We start from the raw sequence: 14,418 nt of genomic DNA, 5'->3' as shown, positions 1-14,418 counted from the left end.
TATCCCTTAGGCTTCTGCCTCTCAGGTACATCACCTCGCTCTAGCTGCCAGCTGTAAGCTTTTATGCTGCAGTCTCCAGGGCTTCGGTTATGGAAATAACATTGTATTTCTTTACTAGCAAGGCCTTGTCCTTCATCATTATTACACCACTCTGTAGCAGAGCGACCAGATAACCAATTCACCTGTTGTCTTTATATTGGTTTCCACTAGACCCCAGTGCATCTTGTCTACCTGATCTTCAAACAATCAGACTGCAGTGACAAACGGCTGCACAGTAACCTTCTCTTGATGCAATAAGAGCCTGGTGCACTGAGTGATAAACGAGAGTATTGCTTAAACTATTCATTGTACAATAAACGGAACTCGAAATGTGAATGTTCTGACCCTAAAGTGTGAAATCAATAAATGAAAATAGATAAGTTGAATTATTTATTTGACACCAATATAGAACAGAGGCAGGTAACACAGGTGGAGTTTCAAGTGAAGATATCTGTTATGTTATGCCATCAGCTGAGGTGATAATTTATGATAACAAAATATATGTAGCACTTGCACACAGAGCAGATTTATACAGATATTCTGGTTCTTTACAAGGTAAAGAAGTTTGACTTCAGTGCATTCCTGCACTAAAAGCACTCTTAAGAAATTTAAATATTAGCACTAAGGTTCCCCAGAGCATGATCACAATAGCATTTAAGATCCCATGAACTTTATACCCTAACAGCTACAGTATGGTTATTCCACAACAAGTGTAGTTTATGTGGATTAAATAAAGAAAGCAAATATATATATATATATATATATATATATATATATATCAAATTAGTACAAGAAGCTTAAGCCAAGGGATGTGAAGGACACAGTGATAATGGGTTATTTGACACATTTCCACAATATTCCTCTGTGGTCACAGTGCAGGAAAAAAAAAGATTACAACTTAAAAACAGTAATTTAAAGAAAATCTTTTTTAAGTTAAGGAATAAAACATGTTTTGTTGTTTAATGTCAAGTTGCTTTTCCAAAGATGAGGGTCAGCATTAATGGATTGCAAGTCAGGGCTGAGTTTGAGAACAAACTTCTTTCAGAGATTTATTTTACTATTAAGCGACTGCAGGTCTTTAGAGGGAATTGTGCTTTCTTAATGTTAGTGTAGTTCATCTTCACATGACTTTAAACTGCAACATGTTGTTTTGGACAATGGCTTTAATATAAAAGTCTATGAAAAACCCTCTATAAAGCTAGGGCATCTGACTATTCGGCAGTGATCGAGGGAACAGGAACAGTCCAAAGTTTCCTTTCAGCACTGCAGCCAGGCTGACAAAGAATCATTTGAGACAACTATTCCTTAAACCTTAAGTAGAAATGACTTTATTAATGTCTTCACATATAAAATTTTAACTTTTAGAGAAAAAAATATTCTCAGCCATCCCACATAGATATTAAGTACAGTAACTTTAATGCATTTCCTCTTCTATCGATCTTTGTGAGTTAACATCAATAATGTCTTCCTCTAAACCATCATGTGCCTTGATGGTTTTGACTACGAGATTGTTCAAAGGAGTTCCACATTAATTAATGCTTAAATTTTAAATGTGACTAATCTATCTTTATTAACAGACTATGCAGCACAGGCTTTTTAGTGTGGCAGTAATTAAACCATTACTTAAAAAATCCAACAGTTTTTAACTAATTATCGACCAATTTCTTACATTCCTTTTACTTGAGAAATCCTTGAAAAAGTAGGTGTCAAACAGTTAACTCATCATTTGCAGAAGAATAGTTCATTTGAAGAGTTACAGTGATGATTTAGAGTGCATCATAGTGCAAACACAGCACTAGCAAAGGTTACAAATTATTTACTTGGCCTCTGACAGTGAACTCATCTCTTTGCTTGTCATGATAGATCTCAGTGCAGCATTTCATACCACTGACCACAATATTTTGTTACAGAGATGAGAACAAGCCATTGTGCTGCAGTCGTTTGATCATCTCTATTTGATAGATTCCAGTGTGTCCATGTAAACGTGGAGTCTTCTCCACACACAAAATTAATCACAGGGTTAATTTTGTGTTTGGAAAATTAACAAGTGCTTTTTTACATTATACATATTTCCATTAAGTAATATTATTAGAAAACACTGCATACGTTTTTATTTCTATGCAGATGATATCTAGCTTTATTTATCCATGATGCCAGATGATACAAATAAACTAGTTAAACTAATTACATGGCTTATAGACACAAAGACTGCTTGTAGATTCAGACAAAACTGAGGTTATTGTATTCGGTCCTAAAAATGTAAAAGAAATATGATATACAACCAGATACTTACTTTAGATTGCATTACGTTGGCCTCCAGGAACATTGTGGGAAATAATAGAGTCATTTCTGATCAGGGCATGTCCTTACGCATGCACATTAAAGAAATAGGACAGCATTTATACATTTGCACAATAACGCTGCTATGAGTTTACTAACTAGGACTAGAGACAGAAACCGTATTCCTCCCATATTAGCTTCTATTCTTTGGTACTTCTTAAAGTAAGAATTGAATGCAATGTCCTCTCCTCGCATATAAAATCATTTCTTTTTAATATTGTAGGGTTTTACAATATAAAGTGACTCGAGGTGATTCTTGTTGACCATTGACATTATATAAATAAAAAAGAATTTGAACGTACCTGAAAGGTAAATGCATTTGTATTGAAACTGAAGTCTTTTTGTGGTTGACTTTACATGAGTTTGACAGATTATCGTTACCACATTAACTTCACTACAGCTTCCTTTAACAAACCAGCTACGCTCAGAGAATCTTGGCATCCTCTTTTACTGTCTGCGGTGCAGTCTGATTTGGAAGCGACTCGAGCTGGTCTGTGTCACAAAACAGGAAGAAGCTGCTGCTCTTACTGAACAAATGATGCTAAAGCTTTCAGAGATTCTGGCAAAGACAGATGGTGGAAGGAGTGAAAAGTCTATTTAAAAGAAAATCACATCTGTCATGTTTATCTTCTGTAAAGCCCGACAGAGGTTGTGAGGACAGTAAATTACAGTATAACAAGACTTGAGATGTAATGAGAAACAATACCACAAAGGATGTCAAGTCTGTGTAATAAGCAGTGCTGTGCAAGTTCAAGCTTCACAAAAGCTACTTTACAGTTCAGTTCACCCATATTACAATTAACTAGTTCACTTTTTTAGTTCACAATTTAAAAAATAAAAGACGTCACATTCATATGGTCAATGCTCCCCTGTCCATGCAGCCCCCAAACGCTGCTGCGTCCCAGTGTAAATGAATTACTCCATATTATAATGACTTCACAGAGATTACTTTTAAAAGCCAAGCTAAACCTATATGAGTAGTCTATCTTTTACCACATAAAGTAGGACAACCTAAAACAGATCAGTTTACAACTGGAACATTATGGTCGTTGGGTCACGGTCTTGCCGCTTGGAAATTATTCCTTGTTAACATCAACACCTGATGACTTGTTTTTAAGGGGACAATTTGCATAACACTGTCAGAATTATTTATTTTTTATTGGAACACATAGACATACCACTTCCATTCTAAAATTCCTTTATTCAGTAGCTGGGTTTTCTTATTTGTCCTTAGAACCAGGCTAGCCATGCTGAAAAGCTGTATTGTTGATTAGGCTTAACTATGTGTAGTTCAATGTCCACACCACATTCTTTAGTTGCAAACAAATTCTTTTCAGTTCACTGTTTACTCAAAACATGAGCACATTCATGCACAGCACTGGTAATTAAGTTTACCGAGAGCTTTGGTCTCATTACCAAACATAACACCTTTAATCTGGATTAAGCAGACTGTCACCATGTAAACCTTTACCAGAAAATAATTTTCCTATTATTTTTTTACAGTTTGTCTTATATTTTCAATTCCAACAAACTTAGTTTAGTGTCTTCAGTTTTGACTTTTACCCTGCTACAGTTTCCACAGCTATGGATATGTTAAATAATCTAAAATGTTTCGTACAGTTTATTTTAACTTTGTATTTTTTATAGCAAGTATATATTATTTTGGTGTTAAATTGACTTCACTGCATTTGTTTTTTTTTTACTATTTTAACAACCTGTGAATAGTTTTAATGAGCCATTACTCATCTTATCTACTGGCACCGAGCTTTTCCGTTCTCTTCTCTGCTGATACACTACATATCAACTATTTAACCTGGGAACTGCGCTTGTGAAAAAATATCACTTGTATAGCACGTTTGACAGCATCTGAAGTTGAGAATTGAGATTACTAGCAACTGCAGCTGGCAAACCTTGGTGACAGTAAAAGACCTGCACTTAAAAATCAAAATGTGAGATGAGGAAACTCAAATTGACTCAGATTATGTGTTTTTCTCTGCACCAGCCATCACAGTCACAGAAAACAAGACCCTGTGATGCAGCAAAGAAGAACAATTCAGGCTTTGGAAGCTTTGCTCTGATAGCATGTTGCAAACTTCTTAATGAACTGTACACATTATAGGCACAAACACAGGACTTCCTCAGTGCTGAAGAGAGTAATTGGGTAAAGAAGCCAAGCAGCTAAAGTTTGTCAAAGTCTCTTCTGTGATGCTGTTTAGCAATGGTGTAACTCCTTGATGAAACCACAGTCTCTCTGGATGATAAGTTGAGCTTTGTGGGCTGTCTGTGCATCTCTGTGGTTTTTTATATGTATGTAAGAAAACAAAATGCAATTAAATAAGGCAAAAACTGTGTCGTCACATCGGGTTTGTGAGGGCTAAGTCAGCTAACCATCCATGCATATTTATGGTCCATGCATACATGTGTGCACAGAAGACCAAGTGTGTGCTATTTATGCTCTTTGAAGGAACAAATGGATGCAGACTGTTTCATCTCAATAAACAAAAGATGAGTAACATATGCAGCTAACAGGCTTCCCTCATTGCCATCTGTCTGGAATGTTATTCTGGCAACCCAGAATGCACAATAATCACAATGTTGGATATTGTGAGGAATATACAGTGTGTGTGTGTGTGTGTGTGTGTGTGTGTGTGTGTGTGTGTGTGCGTGCGCGCGTGCGTGCATGCGTGCGTGCGTGTGTGTATGCATGTGTGTGTATGTTTTGAGATGCGTTCCGCATGTATTTTCATGACCAAACAGCCTAAAAATGCAGCTTATTTTAGCCTTTGTGTTGACACACTTTTTGCTCATATATCTGCATTTATGTTTATCTGTGTGTCTTTGGCTTAGTGGAGAGTGACAGAAATCTGGAGTTCTCTTGATTAAAGCCAGCTGTTTCTCTTCATTAACTAAAATCCCATGCATGCACGCACAGATGAACACACAAAAGCAGACACGCACTGAATCAAAATTCCCTAGAAAACATTACGAAGACAAAATGGCGCTAGTTCTCGCTACATAGAAATGAAAGCTGTATGAGTAAAGTTGGTTTGAAGTGTTTTGTTTCCTGGCATTTATTTTCCCTCTATGTAATATTTCTACCAAAAACTTACAGAAAATTGCAAAATGTTCAAGATCGTAATAAACCTTTGACACAGATTAGATGAGTAATTTAATAGTGCAAATTGCCTAATGAAAAAGACTTCTATTTTATTGTATCATATGAAAAAGGTTATGATTGTTTAACTATTTACTTAGATAAATCAAGTGTAACTGATGAATGAAAAAGAAAAAGATCTGGAGTTTATTCCAAGATTGAGCTTGCATTTAGTAATTATTCATTTGAACCTTTGATATGAAGGTCTTACTGGAAGTGACGTGGACCAGCGTTAGGCTGAAAAAGCCAAATAAATAGCACCAACATTAGAGGTGGCTAAATCAACAATCAAGTACAAAAAACTGCATACTGTTGTTAAATATTAGTTTTAAAATCAGGCCTGAAATACATATTTTTGATACTTTATTTTAAAAAAATTTAATATGTGAACTTATGGTCATATCTTTTTCCTTTTTTCTTATTTAGGTGGATATATATGTTGCCAGTGGCTGCTAATATATTTATGGGTAGACATATGTTGGCCAGTTTGAAACTTGTAACATATAGAGCAACCCCCGCTAAATAATAATTACAGAGTTCCCCTCTGTAACGTTTGATGTAGCCTAAACAAGTACAATGATATAGTTCAACAAGAAATAATGTAATATAATGAAACAAATATGTGAATACACCAAAAACAAAAAAGTCAAAAATTAATACAATGAACAAAAACAAATAAATGTAAATCCGATGATGCATTAGTTAAGTAAATTATGGAGGATATTGGCGTTTAGTTCAGGCAGGAGAAGAGAATCAGAGGTGGCACACGAAAAATGTGGTGGAAGGAGAAACTATAAAGATAGAAAAAGAACTTCTGCATGACTAACCAAATTAATCATTTGACTAATTAATCAAATTAATCATTTCATTAATCATTGTGCCAACAGGAGTCACTGCAGTCAAAGAACAGTCTCATACTGGCTGTTTTAGAGACGAAGGAAGAACCTCTGGGGAAAATTAATGGGCTACTCACTTGGTGCTCTTATAGGGGTTGGCACAGTATTAAACGACTTGTGAAAATGAGGGGCTAGGGATATCAAACTCGAGCCCACACACGGTTTATGTTGGGAAAATAAAAGCGGGGAGTGGTATTATCTTGTTTGAAATGAAGAGCAGCTGTGCATGGAAAGGAAACCAGTAACTTTTGTCATATAGGAGGACATGCCACTGATTTTTATTCATTCCATGGAGATTTACCCTAATCTTAAGCATGCCAGCTCCGTGATCATCCACCACAAAAGAAAAACAAATCTCACAATGTGATTGTGTGAACTGATTTGTTTGCTTACACACACACAACATGAGTAATACAAGCAGACACACACTTAACACTGTGGAAGCTCAGCAGCACTTGTGAAGCGGACCACAAACACTATCTCAGATCCTGACACAAGGCTTTCGGTTTCCCCCTCCCAAAAAGAACACGTCTGTCCCTCGAAGAATCATGTCAGAAGCTTTCTCCCTCACAGTCTTAAACTGAGCCTCCACTCAAACCTAAATCCCTGGAGTGAGAGTGAAAATAAGAACGAGAAAGTAAGAGAGCAAAGAGACACAGAGAGGAGAGAGAAGTGCGCGACAGAGAGACAGACAGAGAGAATGAGATGGGATTACAGGGATAATGCGAGCAGATGGAGGGAGGTCGTGGCTCCAGCAGGACTCTCCACTCCAAACGGATTAAAAGACTTCAGCCGAGCCACCAACAACTGAACTGATGATGCGTTCCTCGCGCTTGAGACTCTGAGGTGATCCAGCCTCTTCCCCCACTGCTAAACCCACAGATGATAACTTGCTGTCTTTTAGCGTGTAGCAGTAAACAGTTAGATCATGGTTATGTATTTCAAGGCCCCTCCATTCTTCCTCTTCAGTCAAACTTATAAAAGCTTTTAGGCTTTTTTAAGCCCCATCCATTTACGCAACATCCGTGCTTATCCTCTCACTAAAAATTTGCTTTAACTTACAGTCTGTTAGACAAAATCAAATTCAAATATACTTGCACCCAAAGGACGTCCAGGAATCAATTAGCCAAACTAACAGAGGAGTATCTGATCACATAAAATCGACATTAGATATCCTTTAGCCTTCAAATACACTAAACCATTTTACACTTTTTCTGACTGCTTCACAGTAGACGACTTCTCAACACAAGTGTTTTCCACGCAACAAACTTTTCATTTCATAAAAATACAGGGGACGCTTCTGTCGCCACCTCTTATGCATAGTTTTACATCTTTTAAATAAAAATGAAAAATAAAAAATTGCTTTGTTTCATTCTCCCTCCACCAATTCATTCTTGACAAGAATGGTTAGAGTTTTTTTTTTTTTGCAAAGTGTCTCCTATACGTGTCTGATGCCTGCTAATTTGTAAATAATAATAATAATAATAATAATAATAACGTCTTCTAGTTGCCTGTCAGGAAAGATGAAACTAGTTTAACTTTTGACAGCCTGTAAGGGAGGAAACATCAGCTACTAACACATTTCATCAGACAGTTAAAGTGATTCTTTCTTTAATTTAAAAAGTTATGTACAATGCACTAAAGGTTAATGTCAAGACTCCTATCAATCTATCTGAAATCTAAGTTTTACTGCATGGCATTATATTTACTTTTTTGCTGAACTGAATACCAAGTGTGCAAGGATTGTTCAAAATGTTAAAGAGATACTCCAAAAATATTCAACTTTAATAAACTTTTACTCTTAAAGACTCAGTTGTCATACTTTCCCATATAAGTTGTCTCATGCTTTTTAGCATTTATCACTTTTTTGGGAAAATTGCTTTTTTGCTTTATTTGAGGGGAAACTTATTGGTGAAAATTTTTTAAAATGCATTAAATAGTCTTAATATTTTTGATAAGTCTTGGAATCAAATTCATGTCAAGGACCAGTGGAGACCCCTGGTGGTTAAGCTAAATTTCCAGGCACTGTACTGTTAAAATCTTTAATTATTAGTTATTGAGGTATAGCTATTGTTGCATTAAGACATTTGATAACACAACTCTGTGAAGTTTGTAGTGTATTGTTTCTGCAATTTCTAAATGCTCCCTGTGTATGCATGAACATACACCAGCTGGAGGGTCTGGCACTGATATAACATTGTACAGTGAAGTTTTTGGTTCCTTGGACATAAATATTGCTACCCCTTGCCCAAACCCTCTCCTCATGCTTCAGCAGTGGCACTGACCAACAGCAAAAGCCTCCCCCACAGGAGAACTTGGCCCATGTAACTAAAAAAAATATTGCTCAAGACCAGCTAAAGGAAGCCAACAAATGACTCAAAGTGTTTCCCCAGTCTGATCGAGGAAGGGTGAGATTCACTGGAACTAGCTCAATCAGTGCCTCACCCTTCAACTGATGGAACCCAAAGGATCAGATGCCAAATTGCCAGTGCCAGACACCACAGGACACCCCCAGCAAGCCCATGTTACTGTCACAGGGTCAGAGGTGGTTTGGCAGCATGAAAAAGACCTGTAGTATTAGTATTAGGTAAGTAGTGTCAATCGTGGCATGTTGGATTAAATCCTGCTTGTTATTTTTATTTATTTTTTTGTTTTTATCAACATTTGGTTGCCTTAATGTGGTTGAAAAGAAGCTTGTTCTGTGGTTTAACAATGGCTTTAGTAGCAGCTGCGCTTCATGCCTGCAGAGAAAGGCTGGGCTCTCTGAGGTATACACACAACTCATGTGTATGGATATGCATTCAGTAGACAATGCAATTAAAACATGAAGATGATTGTTTGTAATGCACACATGACAGCATTATGCATGCGTGATAGACACACACACACACACACACACACACACACACACACACACACACATATATATATAGCTGTAAGGCTGTAAATTAGCACTAAAATCATAGATTGACAGATCCCAGAGTGTCTGTTTTGATGATTTCAAAAGGAAATTGTTCTGACAAATAGCCAGCATTGTGGATAGTTACTGGCAGTTTAAATTAGCGCTGTGTGCCAGGAGCAGGCTCAGCTTATTTTCTGCATCAGGATAGCTCACATTACCAACACCAATAGGTCACATTGATTGGGTCTCTTCTCCAGTCAAATGCTGTTAACTGGTCTTAATGGAACAAATGGGTTTCCAGTAAATGTATGAAGGCAGACAGAAAGATAAATACACAGATAGATGTGCAAACTCAATATCAGACTTTTTTCTTTTTTTTAATTAATATATGATAATATTTTTCCACTCTGAAGTCTGGTCCACAGCACTGAGTATAATATTCAGTTCTGTGTTTCATCCCTTTGCATATGCATTTATTAATGTGAATCTGGCTGCTTGTTAACTTTCAGTCTATCTGCTCTTTTCTGTCCGCAGGTGATAATTAACCTGCTGGTACGATGGCCGTTACGCGACTTGCTTCTCCCCTGACATCCCAGCAACTGTCGCTGCTGGCACCCCACAAATTCATGGAGCCCTTGATTTATCTTAGCACGTGAATCACCATCAGCACTGATGAATGTCACCCAGTTTAACCTCGATTGTAAACACATGACACTTTGACATTGCTTACAGTCAGACTCCCCAGAGCAAGCTACAACTTTACTCATTTCAGTCTAAACACCATTCGACCTTAGCATTTCCAGGTGGCCTCACATCCATTCACTGTTTCTGAACACTGAGGTTGCAAGGTTAAGTATTTACTACAGCAAAGGAGCAGGAAACCTGTCCGAGCTGACTGACTACTCTACAGTAGAGTACAGTACAGTTTTTGTGTGGAGTTGTTATGAATGGCTTTCCTCATACCTCAAAGAAATTAAGTAGCCTACACGCCCTTCCACCAGCTTTCAGGACACCCTGACTGTAGCTTGTAATTTTCCAAATATCTAAAATCAAATAACGAAAGTCATTTTAAACCGAGCAGTTTCCATCGTAGTTTCCTTTTCCTTCCTTGAATGCAAGCTCTGGGCAAAGGCACACTCTATCTTCGTGCGTATTTACGCATGCAATACGAAGTGACAAATTCCACCAAGTTACATTATGAAGAGAAACACAAGATAGAAGAGTAAGATTCAGTCCAAATTAGGATTTTGGCACTGCTTGTAGCAAAGGGAACGCATACAAACCGTCCTGTCCAATAGCAGATTCACTCTCTCTCCCCTCCTCTCGCTGCCACACATCCACAGACCGGGCTGCTCACTCACACACGTGCAAATCGCCTTTTGCTCACCTCTTTTATCCTGCACTCTGACGGTGATCTCCACTAGAGGCTCAGTCTCTCGGTCCAGTTTCCGAGTTATGATTATGTCCCCGGTGTCCCGGCTTACGCTGACCGGTGAGCTCTCTACGTCGGGCTCAACCAGCTCAAACGTGGCCGACTGAAACCTCACCGGGTTCAGGTTCATCACCACTGAACCGATCCCTGCATCCTCGGACACGTTGATTAAAACTGGGCTGTCTGATTCCAGTACTGACCTGGACTTTCTCGCTGGTACTTTCTCTTGCGATTTCGGTTTCCCTTTCCCCGGTTGGGGATTCAGTGAGGGCGCCACGGGCCACTGCCGTGGATTTATTTCCACTGCTATGCCCTGACTTGTGCGAGGTGGCCACCCCCGGTCCCGGGCAAACACTTCAAATTTAATAGGTTCATCCAGGCCGAGGATGGAGTCGACAAGGAGGATGTCACCAGTTTTGGGCACCACGTAGAAACTCCCGTTTCTGGGCAGAGCAAAGTAGATGAGCTCCGCGTTCTTGCCGCTGTCATCGTCCCGCGCGGTGACCGTGTAGATCGCCGTGCGGAGCGCAGTGGCATCATCGAGGCTCAGTTTCACATCGTCTCCGGGGAAAGTGGGCTGGTGATCGTTGGTGTCCAAAACGTCCACCTTGATGGACGCCACCTCAGCCACTAGTGGAGACGCGTCTTCCTCTTCCCGGGAGAGTCCCGCGCATTGACCACAACACAAACCGAGACCTAGCGCATATTCGGCACGCTCCTCTCTGTCCAGAACCCTCGAAGTCTTCAGTAAAATATGTCCCCGTTTGTGGTGCGCAAAGACACGGAAATTCTCGCTGCCCTCTCCCAGGAGTTTGAGATGCGCTGCCGCCGAGCTGGGTTCCCCGGCACCGCACAGCCTTTCCGAGTTGAGTCGCTTTAATGGGACGCTCAGTCCGTTGACCCGGCAGCCCGGGGACGAGTTCTCAAATACATGGCCGTGAAAGAACGGCACCTGCTCCACGGTCCTGTTCCCGAATGCGCACGAAATAAAAAATGGTAAAACCGCGACCCAAATCATGACTGGATATCTCTTTGGCTCCACGGCACTAACGCGCCTCACATAAATCCATGTGTGCGCCGGTGGGATGCGTCTCTTCAACTTTCATGAAATTGTAGCGCACATATTTGTTGGCACCATATTTGAACTCGATGCAGGAGAACTTTGTCTCTACGCTTTTGCGCTGTGCGTCCTTCTTCTCTCCTGCCCTCCTCGGTCTGCCGTCTCACCAGCAGCGCTGTCTGTCTGTGCGCGTTCCAGGAAAAAAAAACGCTTACAGCTCGAGTACGCGCTTACCTCTGCACGCTTTCTCACTCCGTCTTGCGTGCGCTGATCCTCAGCGATCCCGTATGAGCATCACACCTAATCCTCCACTTGCTGCAAACTGCACACAGCCGCACAGAGACCTGCTTTCCAAGTGGAGCTCACTTATTACAGGGAGGAAAATCAATTTTCTTTGCATCAGATCTGCTGATGAGACTTTGGTCATCAGGAGGATATAACACAGAACCGGCTGTTTTACGCATGCAGTGCCAAAGCTACCAGGTAAATTTATCTGTTACAATGATATACGGCGGCAACAGATTTCTTATAGGAAATGAACTTCTCGGTAAAGCAGCACCGTATCGAATTAACGCGTGTTCGCGCTCACGCGCATAAACACTCTCCACCAGCGAGCAAATATGTGCGTGTCAGGGGGATCCTCGGGGAAACGACCCGACCTCCCTTCTCCCAGTGATCAATGCCCAGTCTTGCACATCCATATCCATCACTCCTCTTTCCAATAACACGTCAGTCCACTGGATTAAAATAATGTAAAAATCGATCATTTTAAAACGTCTCCAGAGGGGCAAACAGAGAAGAAAAGCTTACAGCTTCTGGAAAGGACTCAGAAAGACTCAAGAGCTGTCTTTGTGTCACAGAAAAGTGGCCCGTTTGAGCGTGTTCATCTCATACTGTGTTTTTGTTTAGTCCCTAGGGGTCTGTGAATGTTGTGGGCAAGTTTCCAGCGAAATGAGAACAGTTCGCTTTAATATAACATTGACCAAATATTATATTCCCTTATATTTATCAGGTTTCACTCATATTGTCTCTTGGTCACATATCATTCACTACTAAACTGACAGCACTCATGTAGATTCCTGATAATAAATTTGAGCTGTTTATGGATCCAGGGCACGGTCATTATTTCACCCGGTCTTCTGTGTGCTTTTGTGCTGTTTGAACTCCCACTCACTAAAACACTGCAACCTGTGCAGTTTTAAAAGTTTCACATCAGCAGTCCTTGGATAACACAAGTTTAAGGCTTTACACACACACAAAAACTGTGTTCATAAATTCAATCAGGCTGGTGTTTAGCATAAAATCTAACATCAGAATGTGAAGGTGAATTCACTTTCCAGTGTAACTAGAATTAAAACCCTTGTTAATGTTAAGGGGTATACACCCAATCTATTCATAACTGACCACAGACAACAATGAGGTATTTAACCTAAAAATAATCATCATGCCAAGTTTAAATAACACCCCAGGAATTAGCAAATAACTGTGATGAGTGTAAATAATGTACAGCTTGTATCCTTGTCTGCATTAATTGTTTTCTCCTAATGAAACACACAACTACAAACAACTCAAGCCCCTCAAATGAATCTATGTTGATGCAAAAATACATAAATAAAAAAAAATCATCAGATTTTCATTTACAGATTATTATACATAAATATGCAATATGGTCCCTCCTTCACCAATCAGCTCCAGCCACACTCACTCATCCACCAAGTTTTCCTGGTGAATGGAGTGAGACATGCTGAAAAGCCAGAGCACAAAAATAGAAGTTGTTGTCTGTGTGGGTCAGAGCAGAGAAAAAGTTATGGAAAAAAAAAAGACTAAATTCCATAGTGCCTGGACACGTTGGACAGCTCCTTTGTGAAAACTAAAAGAAACTTTTATTGCACTTAAAGTAATGTAATGAGTTGTAATCAGTTCAAGCATCATCATCACCTGTCTTCTTCACTTTATCTCCGTGGGGAGCAGAGGAGGTGCACACAAATGGTGAAACAGATCACATTTAAACATTAAAGCATTTCTGTATTTTATTAATTTTACTCACTGCTCTTATTTTATGAAATGAACCCTGAATCTTGAATTGTGTTAGTGTAGTTATATTTTATTATATTTTACTTTATATTTTGCGTTTTACCTTATGTTGCTTTTATTTTTGTATTGTTCTATTTAATTACAGCTTGTCAGTCTGCGAATCAGTTTTAACTATGCTAATGAACGAGAGTGTAAGGCAGTGTGTCTGAAATGTGGTCGGGGTATGGATGGATGTTTTCAAGAAAATATATACCAGCATACAGAAATGCTGGATTAAAAAACAAACAAAAACCAAACAGACTTGTTTTTGTTTTGTTGCTGAGAGGTCATCTTGACCTCGACATTCTGATTTTCCATCTCCACCAATTCATTCCTTTAACTGCTTATCCAGTGGCGGCTGGAGCCTACCCCAGGTACCATTATATAAGAGGCACAGTAGACACACTGGCAGTATTAGCTCCCTCTGAGTAACAATTATATTACTCAGGTAGACTTGTTGAATTCAGATTGCTTATTGGGCCATTACTTAACCACAGTTCATCAATAAAGCAGTTTCATTAT

The 14,418-nt window shown here is 39.3% G+C and overlaps 1 protein-coding gene across 1 annotated transcript in view; it reads right to left on the bottom strand.

Moving 5' to 3' along the window:
• LOC102078972 (neural-cadherin) overlaps window positions 1-12,242 on the bottom strand; it is a 317,842-nt gene extending 305,600 nt beyond the window's left edge. Inside the window, exon 1 of the mRNA XM_019361161.2 lies at window positions 10,719-12,242. Coding sequence (XP_019216706.1) covers window positions 10,719-11,781 — 1,063 coding nt within the window. The 5' untranslated portion in view covers window positions 11,782-12,242. The remainder of the gene's footprint in view (window positions 1-10,718) is intronic.
• Window positions 12,243-14,418: the final 2,176 nt, after the last annotated feature.

Source organism: Oreochromis niloticus, linkage group LG1 (assembly GCF_001858045.2).
Source record: "Oreochromis niloticus isolate F11D_XX linkage group LG1, O_niloticus_UMD_NMBU, whole genome shotgun sequence".
Taxonomy (NCBI): domain Eukaryota; kingdom Metazoa; phylum Chordata; class Actinopteri; order Cichliformes; family Cichlidae; genus Oreochromis; species Oreochromis niloticus.
This window is presented reverse-complemented; position numbering and strand designations above follow the sequence as displayed.